This window comes from Onychomys torridus, chromosome 6 (assembly GCF_903995425.1).
Source record: "Onychomys torridus chromosome 6, mOncTor1.1, whole genome shotgun sequence".
NCBI lineage: Eukaryota > Metazoa > Chordata > Mammalia > Rodentia > Cricetidae > Onychomys > Onychomys torridus.
In genome coordinates, this window is record NC_050448.1 from 46,955,658 (window position 1) to 46,980,971 (window position 25,314).

Here is a 25,314-nt window from a genome sequence, read left to right on the forward strand (position 1 = left end):
AAAATATGAAACATTTTTTTGTCAGATGTTCACAATGCGGTATGATAGGTCCAAGGACATTGTAGGTAATGTATATAGTTAGAAACAAATACACACACACACACACACACACACACACACACACACACACATCCAACATGCACAGTGGTTTATAATACTTAGGACAGGTCAAATATATTTAAGAAATTCTCTAATAATGTTAGTTCCATGCAGGTATGCATACTACTATTACTGCCTGGGTACTAGTATCCTAATAATTTTATCTCCTCACAAAACAATTCAGGCAGTTTTACTGCTGTGGTTTGTCCACAAGAATTAGATAGTAAGACCCTATTACTGAAGAGACCACATGCCTTGGTTGTAAAAAACAGAGAAAGAATTGGGATACAGGCTTTCTTCTGGCTCGACAGAATAACACCAGAAGGTCTATCCAGGCTGCTGTGGGAGAACTGTTATCAACAGTTTTACTCAGCTTTGAATTCTGTTAGCATCAACAATGACCAGTCAGGATGGATGAGCCCACTGGTACAACAGTGGCAGGGTCTGTTATGGGTACCACAAACTGCTTTCTGATTGGACTTAACATCTGCTTCATAGGAGGGAATTCATATCTGGCACTATAAATCTGGTAATATGCTTGTGGTTGAGGATGTTATAGGTCCTGGGGTGAGAAATTTATTGCTGTTGTTTTGCTAAATGGGTGTGGTATGCCTGTCATACTGCTTACTAAATAACTATTTGTATCCATAGTAACAGTGCTACTATCAGCTTTGGCTAAAGAAGCATCTTTTTGCATTGATCAGTAATGACTGCATAGATTCAGAATTGGTTAAAATACTGAGAATAAATGTTCAGCTATTAATGAGCATCTATTATACCTTCTTCATAGGTCAGGAAACATCATTGAAGAAGCGGAAGGGAAGGAAGGTTTATAACTCTAACTTCTTGACATGTCTATTTATTCTTGAACTCAGAGCAGTTGTGATCATCTGCATAATATTGGGCCTGCCAATACCCTGTTATGGAAGGGAGAGGGACTCATGGGACAAATAAATCCCCCTTGAGCAGTTAAGGGTTAATGGGGAGAAGGAGAGACATTTTCTTCAGTGGTACAGCAACTAGAAAGAGTTGCTAACTCCTGTAAACACTCCCTCATGCCTGCTCCTCCGGTTAGCAACGCCAGTGAAGCTCATTGGGTCACACACATACACACTAAAGACATGAAGGTTGAAGGGTATCAAATTCTAAACAGGAAGGATAATATGATCAAAATACAATATATACAAGTATAAAAATGGCACAATAAATCCATTAATATGTATAATTAATAAATGCTAAGAAAATAATAAAACAAACAATGAGGGTAAGCTGGGCCACAAGCTTGTAATCTCATCTATTTCAGAAGCTGAGACATGAAGATCACAAGTTCAAGGCTGGCCTGGGCTACAGACTTGAGTTCAAAGCCAACCTAAGACACTACAGGAGATCCTGTCTCAAAATAAAAAGTAAAAAGAGGGCTAGGGATAAATACAGCATAGTGGTTAAGTATTTGTCTAGTATTTGTAAAGTCCCAGGTTCAACCCTCAATGCCACAAAGCAAACAAACACCACCATCAACAAAAACACTACAGGCAATATCTTATATAGAAGGTTCCCCACAGATTAAGATCAAGGCAATAAATATGTAAAAAAGGTAATGCCTTAGAAATACATATTTCATGTAGCTCTAACTATGGGAGGGGCTTTGTGATTAACTTATACTGATGATGGGTATGGCAGTGCATGCCTATAACCAAGCTCTGGGGAAATAAAGAAGGAAGAACAGCAGTGCAAAGACTCCCTCAGTTTCATAATGAGCAAGGCGGAAGGGGGAGTGCATTCAAGAAAGTTCTGAACACATACACACACACTCACACACACAGACACAAACACACATACGCACACACATACTCACACACACACTTTTTTTTTTTCAAACAGCAAGAGATAGTGTTGTACATGGGAGCTTAAGATAAAAAGGATTTTGAGAGAGGCCAGCCTGGGCCATTTAGTGAGACCCTGTCCCAGTAAGTAAAACAAAACACAACACAAAATGAAATAATTTATATAAAGTGGTATCAACACATGTAAAACAATTACATCACAATTTGCAAACATATCAGCATCCTCTGGAGTTTTCATCATAGGCTAAAATTTGTTGACAAAGGCAAAAAAAATTTAAGTAATTTGGTCATGACTAGAATCAATAAGACTGTATACATTTTTTGAAGGCCCAATGTTAAACAAGTCATTGATGTACCTAGATCCAAATTCTTCTTCAAATCAAACTAGAATACATATTTGTATCTGACAAACTTTATATTGTAAGATAAGTTTCTTTTTATTTCTTTGTTCTGACTTAAGAATGATTAGTTCTAACTTAAGGCTACATTTAGTAAATATTATTTAGTAAATGATAAAGTATTTGTTAAAGATAGCCCTAAAAAGAATAAATGAGAAATGAATATTCAAGACCCACTAAAAGTAAAAACAAGCATAATCTCATCTAGAGGTGGTAGACAAGTGGAAAGAAAAACAAAGTTATTTTATATTCTAACAGTTACAGATGTTACTGCAAATCTTTGAAAAGCAGAACACTGCAATTTAAATTCATCAAAGGACTCTGATATAACTGGAGGGATAAGACTGAAAAATGGAACTGAACAGCAACAAGTTTTCATAGTTTGATGTATGTACATAAATACGAATTATTGTCTTTAAGCTAAATATTAACTTATGCTTCAAAATACAAAAACACCACCATGTGTATATACTCTCAAAAGCCAGGCTGCCAGATATGAGAACCATAAAGGTCATGACTTAATCAATCATGATAGTGAGGGGAGGTGACTAAGTGCATCTTTATGACAGGCTTGATTCTTCACTGAAGCTATAGTTTGTGATAGAGGAAACAGAGCAAATGTCAATATAACATACCTATCTCAATTCTTGAAAGGGTAAATTATGAGAATACAAGTACACATTGCTTACATTTCTCTCCTATATCACAGAGGGAGTCCAATACATATGTATACACACATACATATATAAATATACAAAGAATCTACTCACATTTACATCTGTGTGATGAATTAATACACAAAGAGCTGGAAGAATCTGAGAAGAGAAATATGAACAATTCAAAACATACACAGATTAAAAAATTACATATAATGGTATCTAAGTATTTTTCTTTTCTTTACCTCCTGAATCGTTTCCATTGGTGGTGGTGGATCTTTGTGGCGACATAAATTGACCATAACCCAGGTAACATTTCTTAAGAATGTTATAGGAATAGATGGACTTATGAATGAAAGCAGAGGTTTTACAACTCCAAGACTTATCACATAATCTCTACACTGAGGCCCATCACCTGTAGAAGGATTAATTTAATAAGATCAATCAACAGTAAGCCTTTTCAGAAAACATAAAGCATTGGGTATAAATTGCGGCTTCTAATATTTTAATAAGATCTCTTTAGTTTTATATAAAGTTTTAGGAATTTAACAAGTAGATACTGTAGGTCTTTGAGTCAAGAGAAACAATGTAAGATACAAGCTCATATTACTTGAATCTGTGCCTTTATAAGCTGCTCGCTCACCAAGTGTGGTGGCCCAAGAATTCTTTTATATACCTTAAGCAGACATTTGTTACTGTTACCTCAAGGACTCAGTTTAACAAACTTTCAAATTAATACAAGATATGTCAAAATAACTATTGAGAAAATGTTGCAGAATTCATAGTTATGATCCAATATTAAAGTCTAGTGTGGAGGCACAAAATTCCAGTATTTTGGAGGTGAAATCAGAAGAATGGAGTCAAGGCTAGCTTTAGCAACGTAAGGAATTCAAAGTGGAGACCCAATATTAAATCCAAACTACACAATCCCCAAGTAAAAATTTGCTTGCACTGTAATATCCGGTGATGTATTTGAATTAATTCCAAAACGTAACTAGAATTAAAAACAAAACCCCAAATACTATGATGTTCCTTTAACACAGCAGTTCACAACCTGTGGGTCTCAACCCTTTGGAGGTCACTGTCAGATATCCTGCATATCAGGTCTTTACATTACAATTCATAACAGTAGCAAAATCACAGTTGTGAAGTAGCAACAAAATAATTTTATGGTGGGTGTCATCACAACATGAGGGACAAAGGTCACAACATCAGGACAATTGAGAGCAAAGGAGGGAGGCACCTGGATATGCAACATCACTTTTAAAGGTAGTATACTCTGAACTAGTAAGTTTACAGAGTAAGCTGCCCACAAAACTCCCAATCGTAAAACATTTCATGTTAGACCCAGAAGGGGACATATCCTAAAGACGTACATGCAACCAGCTGTGGTGGCACACACTCATAGCCTGAGAATTCAAGAGGCAAAGGCAGGAAAACTGTCCTGAGTTCAATGCAACCAGGGCTATACGCTGAGTTCAAGGGCAGCATGGAAAACATATGCTGCAGTACACATGCAAGCATGCATACACCCAAAATAAGTGAAATGTCATCATTTAAAAACAATCTCCTTTATCCAAGTAATGAGAGCACTAAAAAGGGATTTTCTAGCCCCATTCTCTGTAGCTAAGGTCTCTTGAATAATAGCAGAACAGACTATATAACTCAGATCCCAGAATTTTCCCATTATTGGGTCTCTGATTTTTGTCAGACAGGGTCTTGCTATGTAGTATAGGCTAGCCTTGAACTCACAGCAATTCTTCTGCCTCAACTTCCTGAGTTCTTTGAATTTCTGGGTTACTATATTCTCCAGTAAACAGACATGGTAGTATAGGGCTGTAATCCCAGCACTTGGGGATGTGTGTGTGTGCTCCAGTTGAGGTAGGAGGATCATGAATTCCAGGTCACCTAGATTACCATAAACAAATAGAAAAAATGCCTCTATTGCTGGGCTATGGTATCAAATGCCTTTAATCCCAGCACTTAGGAGGCAGAAGCAAGTACATCTCTGTGAATTCGGGTCAGCTGGTCTACAGAGTGAGTTCCTCCAGGACAGCCAGGGCTACAAAAAGAAAGCCCATCTCAACCACCCCCAAAGCCTCTAAAAAAAAAAAAAAATGCTTGAAATACTGAGATTGTGTCAATTATTCTCCCTACAGCTACTTATAAGTGCAAAGGTAGTGATTATAATGTTCAACAATTAATTGGACTATTAGATACCTCCTGTTAATTCCTTAAGAGTTGACTACCAGCAAAAAGATACAGTAACTTAAGTGACAAACATGCTCCTCCTGCTTATTATTCCTTTACATTTATATAGTTACACAACTAAAATCCCTCTGCCAATTTCACAAAAATTGGAAATGACAAGAAATGACTTTCAACCACTAGCAGCCATTTTGATTGTGTGTGATTTTGATTAGTATGTGATTTATTCACTTATCGGATTAGCACTCTAACTTCTATACAAACCTATGATATTTCCCAGTGCCCACACTGCTTGCTCACAGACATTCTGATGCGGTGAATGCAGAAGCCTTAGGAAAAGTGGCACAGCATCTGAAAGAGGAAATTATGTAACGGTTAAAGAGGAAGATAATACAAGCCCCTTCAACTGTTTTTTGACTGAGACCCCCAACAATACAACATAATACAAACTACCAACACTATCTACCCTCTGGGTCCAGGGGGTAAACTCAGGTCATAAGGCTTGGCAGCATGTACTTTCCCTGCTGAGCCATCTCTCCTGCCTTGCTTAAATCACCTTTGGATAGGGACATTGAAATGAAGACGATCGGAGTCATTAGTCCAGGGATTCTCAGAGCACACTGAGATCTTCTCAAACAGAGGGTAATTCTGTTGCTAAGTGGAGAGCAAACACAGAAACAGCTCTCCACATACCTGAGCAGACTAACATGCACTGACTCTTCTTGCCTTTACACAGAACTCTGAAGAACACTACATAATTTATATGTGTGTGATCAATCATGCTCATAATAAAAAATAGTTCATTTACCTATTATTTTTAGATACTATACAAGATAGCAATGATAAACAAACCCAAAGTCTTTCTCTTACTGGAAACGTAGAAAACACCTGTAATCCTAGCACTTACATGGAAGCAGGAAGATTAGTAGTTCAAGGCTAGCCTACCTGCATAATGAGTTTGAGCCCAGCCTGGGCTACATGAGACCCTGTTTTAACAAAACAAAACAACTCAGTCTCTTCCTAGTCATTAAGAACTATGTAAAAGAAGCAAAAGAGTGGAAGAGAGGCTGGAGAGATGGCTCAGTGATTAAGATCATACTGGTTGCTCTTCCAGAGGACCCAGGTTCAATTCCTAGCACCCACACAGCAGCTCACAACTGTCTGTAACTCCTGCTCCAGAGGATCCAATGCCCTCACACAGGCATACCTGCAGGCAAAATGTCTTATGGGTAGATACTATTCTATAATGTAGCTATATCTTTTAGGAGGCGCTATGGATTTATTTATTTATAAGATGAGGCCTCAAATTCATGATTCTACATCAGCCTCTCAAGCCTTGGGATTAAAAGCATGTGCCACTATGCCTGGCCATCGCAGTTTATTTTTTACCAATGGTGGCGGTGGTGGTGGGGGATGACAATTTGTTAATTAACAACTTACTGGATTGAACCACTGCTTGCGTCTGTTCAGACGTTCCAGATGCAATGTTTGTCAAAGCCCATGCAGCTTCAAACTGTAAAGAAGGACTACCAAAGAACAAGAGACTTTAACCACACATTTCATTTCACCTAAATGTCTGCCAACCATTTACTCCCTCTAGTATTTAAAATGTTGTTTAAAAGTTTATTTATCCAGCTACCCTGAAAAACATAACAACCCAATCATTGCATTATGAAGGTCATACATGTCCTCCAAATGCCCTTCTTAGTATTTTTAGTTTTACCTTTATTAAAATAGACAATTACTTTCATATTATTCCTCAGTTCTTAAGTACTTACCTTGCCAATTTTCAAAGTTCACAAGTTAAAAACCATTCTCAAATTTGTTTTTGGTTCTTACCTTGATTTTAAATTTTCAATGCCATCCCATAATCTTTCTTTTTTTTTTTTTTTAAACGAACCTCTCTCTATGAAGCCCAGGCTGGCTTGAACTTTAACTTCCAGAGTTCTCAGATTACAAGCCTGTATCATCATGCTTGGTTTTGGTTTCTGGATAGGGTCTCTAGTCCAGATAGTCCCTGAACTCATTATGTGTAGCCAAGGATGACTTTGAACTTCTGACCTTCCTGCCTCTACCTCTTGAGTCATTTTCCTTTAAAGATTAAACTAGAAAATCTACCCTTTCCAAAGAACATATTCTGATTTAAGGTAAAATTTATATACTTACTTGTCATCTCTTTCAAGACAATGAACTAAAATAGGCAATATTCCAGATTTTATTAAGTCATCAATTGGTGGATTTCGATCACTGGACAAAAGCTTCCTGTAAGATAAGACACCTCTTGTGAAACTTAATGTCATATATTATTACAATTAAATTCAAATCTACATTGGATATAGGTATTGTAAATCTGAAGAGATGGCATAATTATACACTTTGAAAGTTACTTTTTATACTTCATATAATGCAATATTTTCTCTAATCATGAAAAGACTGTTAATAAGTTAAATTTATAAGTAGGGCCAATAATTAGAAAAATATGGTAGACATTTTGCCATTTTTATTAATATAACACTATTCCCTCACCACAGTTCTGAATATGGCAACTAAAAAGGTAACTAAATTTCTTTGGGGAAAACAAAACCTGACAGTTTTTACTCTGTAGTCCTGGCTTCTGCCTCCTGAGTGCTGAGATTAAAGGTGTGGCACAACTAAAGGTTTTATATGTGCTATGTTCGGAGTCAATTTTAAGCTCAGAGAAAAAGGCAGACAAGCTACAACATATCGCTTACTTCACTAAGAAAGGAATTAATAGGTTTTTAAAATATCCAAAATTATATATCCCAGGCCATACAAGGATAAGAGTCCAAAGGGGAGCATGTTTAAAGTGATCACAGTGTTCAATTCATCCCACTCTATACATATTAAATATCATGAAAGCCCAACACCACTACCTAACATAAATCTTCTCCTTACTGGACTCTGCTGTACAACTATATAAGACAAGGTTAAAGAAAGTCTAGTCAGAGCATCACTCTCTAGAAGGGACAGTTATTCATCTACTACCTGATGAAGAGAAAACTCCTTGTCTGACTTTTCATCTGCTCCCTAAGGTGGCTACACCTTATCTAAATGACTCAGTCTGGGACCAATGGGATCTCATCTCTGAGCACTTTGTGTCCTCCTCTCCTCACCAGGAATGGCTAGCCCTCCATTTATTTCAGCTTCTGTAACACCTCTCAATTCCAAGAGTATGTGTACAGCACAGTCCCACACTTGCTGCTGGGTGCCACTACTTTTAAATAGCTCTACAGTCCCTATTAAATTCTAAACAACTACCACCACCACCACCACACCACCACCACCACCACCACCACCACCACCACCACCACCACCACCACCACATCACCACCACCACTACCAGTACCACCACCACCACCACACCACCACCACCACACCACCACTACCACCACCACCACAACCACCACCACCACCACCACCACCACCACCACCACCACTACCACCACTACCACCACCACCACCACCACACCACCACTACCACCACCACCACAACCACCACTACCACCACCACATCACCACCACTACCACCACCACTACCACCACCACCACCACTACCACCACCACATCACACTACCACCACCCACCACCACCACCACCACCACCACCACCACCACATCACACTACCACCACCCACCACCACCACCACCACTACTCACCACCCACCACCACCACCACCACTACTCACCACCCACCACCACCACCACTACCACTACTACTACTGTTTTTTCCTTTTATTTAAAAAGACAGGTTCTCATATATTCAAGGCTAGCTTCAAACTTCCTATGTGGCTAAGGATGATCATATGTTTCTGATCCTCCTGCTTATACCTCCTAAGAACTGTGATTACAGGTATGTGAAAATACACCAGTTTTACACAGAGCTGGGTATCACATCTGTACATACTAGGCAAGAAGCATTCTACCAAACTGGGCTATATACCCTCAGGCCAGAATCTAAACTATATTTTGCTAGCAGAACATAAAAAACTCAATCTGGAACTGATCCACAAACTTCCTCTGTATTAGCTAGTTTTCAGTGTGGGAAGGACGATCTAGGCCACTGGGGATTGGGGGTGGGGTGGAGAGGACAGACATTAATGGCTGTCATCAGTGCTGGATCCAGCATGGGACAATACTGACACATCAAGAAAGATGGACCCACTGATAGGTAGCCTGACTGTCAACAAGGGTAACCAATTGCTTTCTCACTGGATCTGAGTCTTGTTCCACAGAAGGGAATTCATACCAGGCACTGTCAAGCTGGTTAAAAGCCGATGGTTAGAGAGGTAAACTTATAGTTGTAGTTTGGCTAATCATCACGTTGCCAAACTGCCTTCTAAATATTTATGTTTGCACCCATAGATCTGTACTTGGTCAAAAGTATTTCTGTAATGGTTAATACAGAGACCTCTAGCTGGTCAAAGTATTGAGAATAAGTGACTGTAGAGTGCTCAGCCCAAATGGGACATCTCTATCAACATGCTCTCCCTTCAAGGATCAGTGCACACTCTGGAAGCAGGTAAAGACAGTATGTAAGAGCTGGAGGACAGTGCTGTCAAATACTGCCCTCAGGACATAACATGGCACAGCACTCATGAACTCACAACAGGTATGGTTACTTCACAAGACCAAACTGTCCAGCATGGATCAGGGAGGGGTTCACAAGGCCTTGCTCCTAGCTAAGGAGCTGTTGGCAGTTGATGGCTACCGAGAGACAGCCATTTCTCTTTGGAGGTGTGGCCACTGTTGGGTTGGCAAGCCCCAGTGGATGGGAAGCAATACCTGGATTCAGTAGGTTAAAGGGACTTTTTTTAAAAGGGAGGACAAGAAGTTAGAAAGTGGATCTGTTGGGAGGAAAGTCAGGGAAGTTAGAGAAGTGAGAGGTAGATATGGTCAAAATACATTGTGTGCATGTAAGAAATTTCCCTATAAAGAATAAAAATATTCCATTAAAATCAAGAAAAGAATACTGCATAGTATTTTCACAGTACTGTCCATAATTCATAGCATAGTACTTAGCACAAGTGTAAACAAAATCAGGGGCTTTTATCTTATTTAAGTTTTTTAAAGACTCATTTTATGTATGAGTGTTATGCTTGCATGTGTGTCTGTGCATCACATGTGTGCTTGTATCCAAGAGGTCAAAAGGTGTCAGGTTCTCTATAATTGGAGTTCTGGACAGTTGTGAGCTGCCATGTGAACTGTGGTCGCTGGGAATTGAACCCAGGTCTTCTTCAAGAACAGCAAATGCTCTTCAGCACAGAGTCATCTCTCCAGACCCTGTCTTTCTCATTTGATAATAAAGAGTGCAATATCTAGAAAACAGAGAATGACTCACTTTGGTGCTAGGGTCTGTCTCTGTGTCAAGGCTCTAGCAGTTTTACTTCTAGTTCCTTTTGCAGTAACATTGTTAACACAGTGAAAAAAAGGAAAATAATAAGTCCTAATTATCTTGAAATCAGTTTGCTCTTAACATAGCCTTGAAATTGTTTCAGGATTCCCCTGAAATCCACAGTTCATACTTTGACCATAATTTGCATCTTATTCATCTTTCTTATAAACATGAATTTACTGTTTCAAAATGTGATCTTTCTTATACCAAACTCTAAGTAGTTCTTTAGCCTATGGGAGACAATAATGTAGCACTACATTTTCCCTATTTGTCTTAGATGAGGCAAATACACACAAGCAGGACATGTAATAAAATATAAAAGACTCACACATTTGATAAGATATTGTACAAATCTGTGAAAATATTTTTGTATGAACAATCCTTCTATATTTATAAATATACAAAGCAACCATTATGTTATAATACAACCATGTCTTACTCAATATACTAGTTAATTCAAAGATCTTTCTCAATAACAAATTGGGTATATGTGTGTATGTGTATGTTCATGTATGTGTGCATGTACATATATGTGAAAGCCAGAATCCATTCTTCAGAATCCATTCTTCAGGAGCTACCCACCTTGTTTTGTGAGACAGGGTTTCTCACTGGCCCAGTGAGGCCTCACCAAGGCAGCTATGTTGCCTGGCCAGGGGAGCCCCAAGGGTAGGTCTATTCTCCACTTCCAGTGCTAGGGTTACAGGCCAGCACTACATGTTCAGCTTTTTACATGGGCTCTGGGGCCTTAACTTGGGTCCTCAAGCTTGCACAGCAAGCACTCTCCAGGGGGAGCTATCTCCTCAGCTCCTCACTAAGTTTTTCTGGCTTTTTTCCTAAAAATATGACAACACAGGTTTCACAACTGAAATGTAGAAAATGACTTGGCATTTCTGGCTTAGAAAAATACTAGTGTATATGCAGCAATATAAACTCAATGTATACTTGTTATACACGATACATTATGCTTATAACTCAGTTCACTGTTTTAACTAATACAAGCACTGTTAGAAGACTTAGCTATCTAAAATAGGGGTCTGAAGAACTTGAATTTTGATCTTTTAACTCACCTAGCAGCTTGAACTGCACTTAATTGAATTCCTTGGTTATCACTTGAAGCATTCTATTAAAAAAAAACCAAAAAAACAAACCAATTTATCACATAGATACACAGTAATCAGTTGTTTAGTCCAGAAAGTACAAAGAGAGGTGAATAAAACTCAACTTACTTGAACAATAGCTTCTAGAGAGGTATTTTGCTGGCAAGAAGTTAAAGAGAAAACAAAGTTATAAATCATCTTTATATGCTGTGTTTATAAAAAAAAATCTAAGGGAAGTTTTAGGTTACCAGAATATCATAGCTTACCACTCTATAATCACCATTACCAGAATATCATAACTTACCACTCTATAATCACCATCTATATCAGAGTCTTCACAGATATCTTCATGTGGTACATTCCTTCTCTTTAAGAGATGTTCATCTCTTTTATTCTTAAAAAAAAAAAAAAAATCAAACAATATCAGGTAAGCAAAACAGTTAACTATTTCCATACAGAAGTTAAACAATCCTATGTCTACAAACTGAAATGACATACCTTTTAAATGTAAAAACAAATGCAAAAAACATTAAATCACACTATGAAATAAGCACCGACTTAATACTAATTTGAGTCCCAAATCACAAACATTCATTTCTAATGAACTGTGAACTGTAAAAACAAAATAGTTTTACTAAAATGGCTAATATACAGTTTAAGACAGAATCTCTCTCTCTCTCTCTCTCTCTCTCTCTCTCTCTCTCTCTCTCTCTCTCTCTCACACACACACACACACACACACACACACACACACACACATTCAAAAGTACTAAACCACTTTATATATCATCTGGAAAGTGACTATTATCTAGAAGCAGAGTCAATGCAAAAGCTGGGTAGTTCAAAATTGGGCAAAAATTAACAAAAGTCAAGGACCATTTTAAATTTTATTTGAAATGTTTGGGGAAAATCAAAAATTGTATTCTCAACTCTAGTCTACTTTAATACTTGAAAATACAAAACTAGTATGTAACAAATTAGCAAGGTAGAACTATCTATTAATAGCAGAACTGTTTAACAGTATCTCTATGGCTTAGAATTTCCATCATTAAAAGTTATAAAACGTAAACTTGTTCACATCTAGTGGAAAGTGGGCAAGTTGTATCTTGCCAATTTTTTTCCAGATTTAGCTAAAAACAAAAACAAAAACTTGTTTGGAAAAAAAAAAGAAACGTTGAGCACTTGAGACTGAAAAAGCTTAACTATATTCAACAAATACAATTTCATTACACAGCAGGTTGCATATTTTATAATATTTTCTGTATGATGTTATCAGAACTATTTCTCAGGATATCAACAGTAAACCATACTTACCTTTCTTAATTCGACTACAACTTCATTTCTTTGTCTTCTCATAGTCTACAAAAAATAAGAAAATAAACTTTTTCTAGTTTTCACTTGCCTGTACATTCAGCTTTCTCCCAAAACTGCATTTTATGATCTCCAACTCCTTCTTAATAAATGGTTCATCCATCCTTCCAATTGCATAGATACAAAACCTGGAGCCATGTTTTCATATTACACTCACTTATCCAAACTCTTACCGCCTTTTATATCTCCTCTGTAACTCTTCCAATCCAATTTGTCATCCTCTCTCTGAGACCAATGCAAACACCTAATATGTTATCTCTCTTGCTCTTCTTTTTAAAAATATTCTAATTTATGTGCATGAGCACCCAAATGTCTATGTGTATACTATGTGTTTAGGAGCCCAAGGAGGTGGGAAGACGGCATCAGATCCCTTAGAATTTGAGTTAAAGGCAGTTGTAAGCTGCCAAGTCCTTTTAAAAGTAAGCCCGTGCTCTTAGCCACTGGGCCATCTCTTCTGGTTCTCTCTCTTGCTCTTCTAACTTCTTTTCTCTCTAGTTTGCTCTTATCATCAGAGCAACCCCAATAATCTTCATAACTTTAATTTTTGAATACTATGCATAGACTCCTTTGGCAACTTGGTAAAAATCAAATTGTTATCTTCTGATACACTATTTTTAAACACACACACACACACACACACACACACACACACACACACACACACACACACACGCAGTATTTCCCAAAAAGAAGGATCAGGGTTCAGTTTTTAGACTTAGTATCTCTCTGTACTTCAACTTCTTCATCTATAAAATAATAGGATAGCGTCCTGTCCTGCTCCCTGCCCCCACCTCATTTTTTGGTAGGTGGATTTTTGCAACAGGATCTCATTATATAGTCTAGGCTAGCCTGGAACTCTTATGTTAACCAGGCTGACCTAGAACTCACAAAGACCTGCCTGCCAATGCTTGAGGGCTAGTATTAAAAGTTATGTGACACTACACTCAAATACTAAAGTAAGCACTCTATCACTGAGTTCTATCTCCAGTCCTCTGTGCTTTTTTATTTTAAGACAGGGTCTTACAATGTTGCCAGACTGACCTTGAACTCCCTCCGGCAGGCTCCAGAATTGCTGTCTTCTTGTTTTAGTCTTAGAGGTTGGGATTTATAGAGCTGTGCAACCAGACCCCACTCAGCCTACTTCTAATATTTACAGCAAAGCTTAAATTAGTAAATACATCAAAGTTCTTAGACACTTCCTGTGTGTTAGTCTTATCATTACTGCTTTGTCCTCAGGTGGGAATGTTCTTCCCCTACCATCTGCTATGTTCAGTCTTCCTTATCAAGGCATTCACCAACTTTCTATCTATATACTATCCTTTATCATGTCTAACCTTTCCTCATCATAACATGTATCACATCCTAAATTACTATATAATTTTGTTTATTGGTAACCCCCCACTACAATATAAGTCCTCTATCTATATGAGATAACAAGGATAAGCATTATTTCTTTCTTAACTATCTTATATGTGTAGAAAACTTTGCCCCAATTTTTGATCACATTAGTCTGTGGTCTTTTGATTTTTGGAACAGAAAAGGATTTTAATAATACAAAATTTAAAATGCTAACAAAATAAATAATGCAAAATGAATACTCAAATATGAACTAAGAGTTTCAAGAGTCAGTATCTCATTTAAACATTACAACCTGAAGAAGAAATTTTGTTCTTACATATTCATGTAAATATGAAAACTGAAGCTTATATTAAACTAGCCCACCAAACAGGATTAGAATCCAGTAAGCCATATCATTTTCTAAACATCTGAAAGTAAAATTCAAGCCAATTTGAGAGTCTAAGGCTCATATTAAAGTAAAAGTGTTATAGGCTAAGATTCAGTAATATGTTGACACCACAAATTATTCATGCTCAAAATTATTTGACATATTATATAACTATCTATCTATCTATCTATCTATATATATAACAAAATATAAATGAATTTCATGTTTGAGCTTTGGTCTTATTTTAAATATATGAACAATCTTGAAAATGTAAAGCTATTCTGGTACATGCATTTTGGGTGAGTGCTCTGGGATGTTCAAGTATGTCAAATGTGTTGCTCTGATTGGTTAAATTAAACACTGATTGGCCAGTAGCCAGGCAGGAAGTATAGGCGGGACAAGCAGAGAAGAGAATGCTGGGAATGGAAGGCTGAGGCAGAGAGACACTGCCAGCCGCCATGACAAGGAAGATGTAAGGTACTGGTAAGCAACAAGCCACGGGGCAACTTATAGACTAACAGAAATGGGTTAATTTAAGATAGAAGAAGTAGATATAATAAGAAGCCTGCCACGGCCATATAGTTTGTAAACAATATAAGTCTCTGTGTGCTTACTTGGTTGGGTCTGGCGGGTAAGAGAGATTTGTCCTGACTGTGGGCCAGGCAGGAAAACTCTACCAACAAATGGCGCCCAACGTGTTGGCAAGAGTTTCCACCTAAAACCTTAGAAAAAAAGATTCTGAAATGGAGCTAAAAACAGCTTCCTAGTTGTCTCTCTCAAGTTAGCGGCAGCCTGCTGGTTTGAGCTACTATGGCAGGTTCCTGGTGTGTGCATCTGATCTGCAGTGTGGCAGGAATGAGGATTCTATAAGCAGCACTTTACTCTGCTGTGTGGTGGATTTAGCCTTTGCTAGTTAAAAAAGAAAAGGTTTCTGGTCTATGCACTGCTTTGATAGAACTACTTCTGATAGCTGATGGTACACATGGCTTCAGACCCAGAGCTGGCGGTAAACTGTACCACCACTATGTTGGGAAGCTGAGGTGGGCGGAGCCAGCAGGCACAGCGGCGCTTCAGTCTTACAAAGATGGATATTACACAGAGAATCTGGTTTGTGTTGTCTTTGGGATTTTTAACTGCAGAAAAAAATTTGATCATAAAAGCTGTTAAGTTAAACAAATACGTAAATTTTAAAGGTACCTTGACTTCAAAATTTGGATATAAGGATATGTTGCTTTGGAAAAGAGTCTCTGCTTTTGTTTCCACAGAAAGCCAGAGGCTATGGATTTGTTCCAGATTAAGATACATCAGGTTTGACCAGACAAGACCCCCTGAAAGGTCTCTGATGACACACACACACACCATGGCCCAGATGATCCAACATCCAAAATGGTTTCAAGGCAACTGGCTCAAAAGATATTCCCTCACGGACTAATCCATAATCCTAAAATTTTCTTTGTGTTCCCATAAGATACAGCGCTCCCCTCCAGCAGGAAGTAGTAAGAAAAACTATGCCCAAATTTCCAAATATATCAAGCTGGCTTTGGAGATGGAATTGGCTCACTCCTTCTCTAAACCCAGGCATATTGTTAAAAGAAAAGGTTAAGAGATTCTTGTATCCCAAATCAGAAGAGCCCCCTGGTGTGGGACAGAGAAAAATCAATATTTTTATTTAAATCAGGTTGATTATGTGATCTCTTTCTAAAGAAAAGGGGATATGATATAGATATAATAGGATGAAAGGGTTGAATAATGAACTCACTTCTAAAGAGCAACAACTTGTTTAAAATGTTTTACATTGGTATAGATTTTAGTCTATTGAAACAAACTTAAAGTTAATTTTGTTACACTGTGTGTCTATTTCTAATCTTGTTTAAGGTATTATGCTTGTACAGCTCATTTAAAGTTGTAATGGATAATTTAAAAATAGATTAATAATTTAGTCATCTATGATAATCATACTCATAGCCATGTTAGTTAATTCTTCTAGGTATACATAGATATATTTCAGATACATATGTAATCTTCAAATACTTCAAAGACCTACATAATATGGCATTTAAAATATTTTTAAAATTTGGACTTTCTGGACAGTGGGACATGTCTGCTCCTGACAACACTGATTTACTTCTGAGAGGAAGATGAGTATTGAAGACACTCCATATGGAGTTTATCTTCTTCTTGGCAAAAATAGCCATTTGGGCAAGAAACTGTTCTTGCCTGGACTGCTTGATCGATTGGACATGCAGGACCCATAGAAAGGTGACCACTGAACTTTGCTTGACAAAACGGTCCTTTAGGTTCCTGCTTCACAGAGGAAACTGCCAGACATTCTACAGGACACAGAGAAAAATGACTGAGAGACTCTAGCCCTGTGGGCTGAAGACAAATGCCCCAACTTTACAAAGGAACATTAGGTGACTGTCCAGGCTGCCAGCTGTCTCTGTCTACCCTGCAAGACTCCCGAAAGTTGCTTGCATCCTTCTCCCATTTCTCAGGTAATATTATATCCTTCTGAGGTCTTTGATGTGTTGAAGACTAGATAGTTATAATTTCCTCAGTTATGATAAAAGATAAGTTAGATATAAAACCTTAGACTCACAAATATAAGATAGGATATCTTCTTTAATATTGTAACTAATTTTTGCTTGATAATTGTTTTGTTATCTGTAATTTTACTATATAAAAGTTAAAACCTGATTGGCCAGTAGCCAGGCAGGAAGTATAGGTGGGACAGAGAGGAGAAGTCTGGGAAGTGGAAGGTGGAGGCTGAGAGAGCTGCCAGTTGCTGCCATGACAAGCGAGATGTAAGGTGCAGGTAAGCCACGAGCTACATGGTAACTTATAGATTAATAGAAATGGGTTAATTTAAGATAGAAGAAGTAGATAACAAGAAGCCTGCCATGGCCATACAGTTTATAAGTAATATAAAGTGTCTGAGTGATTATTTTATACATGGGTTGTGGGACCTCAGGGGCTTGGTGGCACTTGTAGAGAAATTCTCCAGCTACAGGCGAGAGATACTCAACCTCAACTTGACCTTTTTTTTTTTTTTTTTTTTTTTTGGAGACAGGGTTTCTCTGAGCTTTGCTTATTGTAACACAAAACAAACACCTATGCTCTATGCCCCATCCAGACTACTGTGCCTCTACTGTTACCTAAAAGACAGTTCAACTAAGGTTACTAAGACATATTTCTGAGGGACAGAGGGATTAAATCCCTGGGAAAGTGTCATTAGTAAGCACTGCACCATAAAGAAGACAGGAGTGTAATGAACTTTACCTTCTTCACATTAGTGCAAACAATTATACAAGTCCTTTCTCCACTGCAATATATATATTCTGTTTTTTAAAAACCAAGAAGATATCAAATTCAAGACTGGCCTGGGCTATATAACAAAACCCTGTCTCAAAAACCACGAATAAAGAACTTACTGACCCTTTTTTGTTTGTTTTTGTTTTTCCCTACATTTCTTTCTGGGAACAACTCTCACCAGCATTTTATTTGGTGGGAACCACTTCACCAAAACAGCCTTTCTCAACAATTAACAGTCTTGAAGGTATGAAAAATAAAAGACCAACACCCTACCAAGAACCCACTCATTTAAAGTATTAGTCACTTTTGTCAAACTTGTTCATACTTTAAGATCACTTCCCTCTCAAGATTCAGAATACATAGTCCCCAAATACGTCACAGTCCCAAAGACAATTGCAAAGCAGAAGATATAAGGAAGGCTCCCTGATTTCTCCAACTCTACCATGAATTCTGGGAAGATTCTAAATAACCAGAGAGAAGACTAGGTCCTCACCAGTCTTGAGGTCACTCCAGGAGAATCTATGAAACAAACATTCCTAACTAACCCTTTCCTTCCATTAGCTTCCCAAGGTATTTTTCTTTTTTTCTTTTTTCATTTTTCTTTATTAACAATTTTTCTACTCACTCTACACAACCACAGATCCCACCTCCTCCCACCCCCAGCCCTCCCTCCCAAGCCACCCCGCATCCCCACATCCCCCAAATCCAGGTCTTCCATGGGGAATCAGCAGAGCCCGACACACTGAGCCTCGGCAGGTCCAAGCCCCTCCCCACTGCACCAAGGCTGCGCAAGGCACCACACCTCAGGCACTGGGCTCCCAAAAGCCTGCCTATGCACCAGGGCGGATCTCGATCCCCCTGCTTGGGTGCCCCCCAAACAGTTCGAGCCACACAACCGTCTTCCATATCCAGAGGGCCTAGTCCAGTACCATGGGGGCTCCACAGCCACCAGTCCACAGTTCATGGGCTTCCACTAGTGTGTCCGGATCATCTCTGTGCGTCTTCCCATCATGATCTTGATGTCCCCCGCCTGCAGAATCCATCCCTCCACTCTCTCATCAATTGGATTCCCGGAGCTCAGCCTGGCGCCTGGCCGTGGATCTCTGCATCTGCCTCCATCAGTCATTGGTCTCAGTCCAATCGGGTGCTGGTGTGCTCTGTCTCTTATTAACCCAATTTAACAAGGCAATGACATACGACTGGAGCTATTATTAACTATAGAAATTATTTGCAAAGGAAGAGATTTGACAGAGTCTTTACTATAGGGCAAGAGTTTTTTAACTTCTCTTTCCAAAGTAGAGCCATCTCAGATCAAGGACTTTTATTCCCGAGGTCCTATGAAAAGAGCATATAAGGTTTCTTAGATCCTAGTCTCCCCCATCTTGGAAATCAGGCTTCTTTGCATATTACATGTAGATTCAATGGTTGTGAATTCACAAAATTCACATGGCAGTAAACAGTGTTGTCAATTAGAATTCCCAAAAGTTGCCAAACTGGTCAAAGGCTTAATTATAAGCCACAGATGTGCAAAGGATAAAGGGTATAAAATGGGGGAGGGGAGAGGAATATAAAGTGAAAAGTAACATAAGTTATATATACACGCAGGGGAAAAAAACAACAACCCTAAAAACCACACACAGCTAATTGCAAATAAGGGAGCAAGAGATTCGACCACATTGAATCCTGTTAAATTCCCCTCTTCCTCCAACAAAAGAGTATATAAACTGTTCAGTGAGTTGTCAGGCTTCTCACTAACACTAATGTACTAATGTCTACAGCATTCATGAAGCAAATGTCCTGCACTGCCAGTTTTGTAGATGAAAAGAATCCTAAAACTTAAAATGATTCGTCCAAGGTCACACACAGAGATCAAGTAAAATCCAATTAAAATTGGCAGATTATGTACTCCTTACTTCTAATCAACCTCTCCCCCAAATGTAACAATTATCTCATTCTATATGCTGTTGTGTATTTACATATACACTGTCTAATAAGATAGCTATCAGTCACGTGAGACTATTAAGCACTTAAGATACAGCTGGTCTAAACAGAGAAATACTGTAATGGTAAAATAGAACCTGGATTTTGAAGATTTAGTAGGAAAGGAAAGTGAAAATTTTGATTTTTTAAATACAGATTAAATGTTAAGATGACATTTAGGATATACTGGGCTAACACTAGTTGTACAGCAATAGCTCTGCCTCCCTCAAAACATAAACCTTAAGACCAAACCAAAAAGCAGTAATTTCTTAGTATTGTTATATTCTACACACATTACCTATGTAACACAATTCAGTAACTATCTGGAAGGGGAGAAAATGTACATACATGTTTCTCAGATACAGGCATGTAAGTAGCAAATACAACAAACAAATGGAATAAGATGTTTTTGTCTCATTACAAGTACACAATTTTTATAAGTTTTTTATTTTCGTCTACTGAGGATCAAACCCAGGGCCTCACACATGCCATAATTCACCACTTAACTACCACCCACTTATGTGATTTAAGTCATGTCATAGTTGTAGATGGAAAAATGAAAATATTCTAATTTCTAATACATGGATTCAGTCACCAAAGAATAGATACAGATATTATGATCCCCAAATACATCTAATATGCACTGATATATAGTTTTAAATTACCTATCATAGTAGCCAGGTAGATTCGATATTTAATCTGTTAAAGACTACAGCGGCAACAAATTCATAGTAAGGTTCTTTTTAAAAGAATAATTTTAAAACAGGGCAAAAAGGTACATGCCTGCAATCCTAGCACTTGGGAGGGTAGCAGGAATGACCACACACAAAATAAAAAAATACAACAGTGTGGCAGGCTGGACATGGTGACACATACTTGTAATTTTAGCATTCAGGATGATGAGGAAGAAAGATTCAGAGTGTAAGACTACCCTGGGCTACTGCTACATAGTGAGACCCTGTCCAAAACAGAAGAGTAAGGAGGGGGAGGGGGAGGGATAAAAGTAAGTCTGGCAACCCTATAAAAAGTTAGATGTAAAGTTTCCCATCACCTAGCATCTATTTCTTGGTTTGTAACTAAAAGAAATAAAGCTATCACACAACAATGTGTACATAAATGCTCACAGCAGTATGTAACTGATAAAAAGGGTTAACGATGTGTCCATGAAGATGAATACTTAAACACAATGTGGTATATAGCTATGTGTAGAAATATTATTCAGCCCTATGAAATCGTTACAGCATGGGTGAACCTTCAAGGCAGGTAGCCACAAAATATTATAAATGTATGTTCCATTCAGAATAGGCAAACAAAACATTGTTTTGGGCTGGAGTAGCTGAGAAAGAGAATCACTGCTAATGACTTATGTCAGGGGTTCTTTCAAGAGTAGTAACTATTCTAAGATTAACTTTGGTGCTGATGGCACAACTATGTAAGCATATTAAAAAACCACTTTCTATGGGTGAATTGTATATTATGTGAATCACATCTCAATGAAAACTGTTAAAGATAGGTGGCAAAAGAAAGGAATTAGAAGTTGGGCATGGTGGCACACCTTAGAGGCAGAAGCAGGTGGACCTCTGTGAGTTCGAGGCCAGCCTGGTCTACAAATGAGTTCCGGGACAGCCAGGGCTGTCACACAGAGAAACCATGTCTTGAAAAAACAAACAAACAAACAAAAAAGGAATTAGAGAGATTGGTTGGTAACCTGATACTTTTCTGAATTTCTAAATTTTGTGGTATTTATCAGTTTTATAGTTTCCTATTTTGTGATTTTTTTTCTATTCTAAATATTCATATTAGTTTTTTAAAAAAGCAGTTCCACGTGTAAATTTGACAACTATGAAATATGCATTTAAAAAGTGAATTGACTATTATGACATGTAAATTACTCCAATAAAGATGTTAAATTTGGGAACTGAGGAGATGGTGCAGTGGTTCGGTTCCCAGCACCCACATGACAGCTCATAACTGTCTGTAACTCCAGTTCCAGGAAATCCGACATGCTCCTCTGGCCTCCCTGGACACCAGGCACACACATACGTGGTGCACATACACACATGCAGACAAAACACCCCTACAAATAAAATCAATCTTAAAAAGATTCTAAATTTCTCCCACTATAAAAAAGTTGTACCAAAAACAAGCTTTATTAAGCTCCACACACACCCTGAGACAGACAGTTCTTCTAACTACCGCAATGAGCTGAAACAGCACAAAATACTGAACAGCGCTGTAAAAAGTAAACAAAAGTTGCTAACTCAATCAGGCAAATGCTCAAGTTCAGAAACAGACAACAGCAATATGAAGAACAGTTACAAAAACATACAGGGACATAAGACATTTTACCACTTTCTCTTAAAAGTTAAACTTCTGACTCAGAGGGGTTTGTGTGAAAGAAAATATAAATAGGCACTTGAAAATTTCTCACACACACACACACACACACACACACACACACACACACACTGCAGAGAAACTGTGTGTTTACTACATCGAACCTCGGAAGCAGCTTTGTCTAAAACAATGAACCCTTCTTTCCCCCTTTTAAAATAATAGGTGATGGTGTCACAGTCCACCCGATCCCGATTCCTCTCTGCGGCCGCCGCCACCACCACCACCACCAGGAGGTGGAGGGAAAGGACACCGTACACTAGAGGATGACAGCTTTGTATAAGCCTTCGGACTTTCTATGTAAGAATGCACTGGCAGTCTCTTCTCAGGAGAGGTGTAAAGAGATTTGTGAACAAGCTCAAATAAGGGGGATCCTTTTCCAGGAAAAGGGCACACGGTGCGCCACATCTTGAATCAGCTAAGGACCAGAGGGAAAGCCAGGCCGCTGGAAGGCACTGTTAGCATCACCAGGACCGCCTCTCGCGGCGCGGTTGTCTTTTTTCAACAGAGAAGTTGCTCCGGTAGTTTGGACGTTGGGGTAAAACAGAAGTCGGCAGGGGAGATCAGAAACAAACGTTTGCGGAGGCGCCGCTGGCCCGGGAAAGTTACGGGGTCGCTGCTCGCTCCCCCGCGCCCTCTGCCCGCAACGCCCGGCGTTGGGGCTCGAGCGGGACTGGAGCGGAGTCCGAGCCTCCGCGCGGCCGATCTCCCGGCCGCCCGCACCCGCGTCTAGCCGGCTCGACAGGGCAGGCCTAGGCCGCACCCGGCGGGCCCGGGCGCTGTCGCCGGCGGAGGCGGAGCAGGCCCGGCACAAACTTCCCGGCGCGGCGCCCGCGTCACGGACGCCCGCCCGCCCGCCCAGCGCCATGCCGGCCGCCGCGCCCGCCCGACTCCGCACGCACCCCGCATCCCGCCGGGGCCAGAGGCCGCGGACCTCACTGTACCTCTAAGTCGCGGCCTTTGTTCTTGAAATTCTTGAGCCGTTGGTTGTCCAATTTCTCGTTGTCCGCCATGGCCGGGCCGGCGACTCTTCCCCCCCCCCGCCCGGGCCCCGCGGGATCCGCCCCAACCACCGCGCCGCACCGACGCTCCCAGGAAGCCGGCCGCCGCCTGCGCCGCCCGCCCGTCCGCTCCTTTCCTCTCGCCGGGCCTCCGCGGCCTCTGCTCCCCGGCCGCCCCCTCCTGTTCCGAGCCCGGACACCACAGCAGCTCGGGCGAAGACGACGGCAGAGCCGGCGGCGGCAACGGCGGCGGAATGTGCTGCCGGCTGAGAGGGGGTGGCGGCCTCGGTCTGAGGGCCCGGCTCTGCGGCCACGCCCATTGCCGCCAGCCCGGCTCGCCGATTGGCCGGCCGGCCTCCGGCGCGCTTGGCCAATCAAAAGGGGCGATGGAGAGCGGGGCGGGGGGGGGGGGGGCGGAAGCGCAAAAGGAAAGGGGAAGGGAGAGTCTGGGACAGGAAAGGGCCCGGGCGGAGGGGCTGCGGCGGGGAGGAGCCTCGCGCCCAGGGAGAAACCCCAGGAAGGCAAAGAGTGGCAGACCCGGCAGTGGGCGGGATGGGCAGGGGATAGTCGCCCTGTTTACGGTTGTCCGGGTAGTTTTAGATGTTGGGATTCTCAACTCTGTTCTTTTCTCCTCCGGTGTTACTTGAGCGCTTCGTTCACTTTGGAAGGCAAAGAGGTGTGTCCAAGCTCCACGCGGGGTCCCTCTCCTGGGTCGTCGGGGCTGGAACTGACTAGGGTGACGTGCATTCTGAAAGCGAGAGGGACAGTGGAGGAAAAGAAAAGGGGTCTCTGACCAAGTTCCCGCAACAGGTAGAAACTTGGGAAGGCTCGATACTTCTATGATACCTCTTTGGGGGTATTTCTTCTTGGAAAGTTAAACGGCTTGGTCACAAAGAATTTATAGAGAACCAGGACTATGCTCCTTGACATAGCAAATGCAACATTGTGACTGTCGATAAAGGAAGTTAATCCCACAGACGAAAATCTTAATTAGGAACATTGTAACCAAAGGCGGACGGACGTAAAACAAAATACAAAAAAGGCTCTCAAAGTTTTCAGAAGAGGTCCCAGCTGGTGACAGTTTGTAATCTTAGCTATTGGGGGTGAAGGGCGCAACTCAAATAGGAGGATCCCAAGTGCAAGGCCTGCTTGAACTAGAGAATTCAGAGCCACTCTGAGCAATTTAGTGACACCTCCTTTCCCCGCTCCCGCGTGCATCTCAAGGTAAAAAGTACAGACATACTCATTGGCAGAGGCTAAGTATGCTGAAGGCCCTTGGTCTGGGATATGCTGGCTTGTCATCTCAGGATACTCCTGCCTCTACCTCCCAGTGCTGGAATTACAGGTATGCACACCTGGACTGGCTTGCTGGGGATCAAACTCAAGTCCTTATACTTAAAGATCCTCTCCTTTATTTTTATTCTCCCAAGATTCATTTAGTTGAAGTGACATTGTATTTGCATGCTGGAACACTAGTATATTTTAAAATATGGCTAAGCTAGGTATGGTGATATATGCTCTAATCCCAAGATTTAGGAGACTCAAGCAGTAAATTCTAGAATTCTGAAGCCAGTCTGGGCACACATCAAGAGATCCTGTGTCCCAAAGCAAAACCATGAGATCTAAGTGTGGCAAACCGTGTCATCTCAGGATTTGGAAGTCTGGGTTCTAGGCAAGACTGGGCTATAGAGTGAGACCCTGTGTAGCTAGAGAGCTTCTCTCCAGGTGCCCCTCAGACGCTTATATTACTTATAAACTGTATGGCCGAGGCAGGCTTCTTGTCATCTACTTCTTCTAACTTTTTTTTTTTTTTCCC

At 40.1% G+C, this 25,314-nt stretch overlaps 1 protein-coding gene across 1 annotated transcript in view; it reads right to left on the reverse strand.

Annotated features, from left to right (window-relative positions):
- The window catches only part of Kpna4 (karyopherin subunit alpha 4), a 45,833-nt gene extending 22,036 nt beyond the window's left edge, over positions 1 to 23,797 (reverse strand). The window contains exons 1-10 of the mRNA XM_036190987.1: positions 23,442 to 23,797; positions 13,029 to 13,073; positions 12,019 to 12,108; positions 11,844 to 11,873; positions 11,685 to 11,737; positions 7,372 to 7,467; positions 6,646 to 6,731; positions 5,470 to 5,556; positions 3,243 to 3,412; positions 3,112 to 3,156 (exon numbers count right to left, since the gene is read on the reverse strand). Coding sequence (XP_036046880.1) covers positions 3,112 to 3,156; positions 3,243 to 3,412; positions 5,470 to 5,556; positions 6,646 to 6,731; positions 7,372 to 7,467; positions 11,685 to 11,737; positions 11,844 to 11,873; positions 12,019 to 12,108; positions 13,029 to 13,073; positions 23,442 to 23,510 — 771 coding nt within the window. The 5' untranslated portion in view covers positions 23,511 to 23,797. The remainder of the gene's footprint in view (positions 1 to 3,111; positions 3,157 to 3,242; positions 3,413 to 5,469; positions 5,557 to 6,645; positions 6,732 to 7,371; positions 7,468 to 11,684; positions 11,738 to 11,843; positions 11,874 to 12,018; positions 12,109 to 13,028; positions 13,074 to 23,441) is intronic.
- Between the last annotated feature and the right edge of the window lie 1,517 nt (positions 23,798 to 25,314).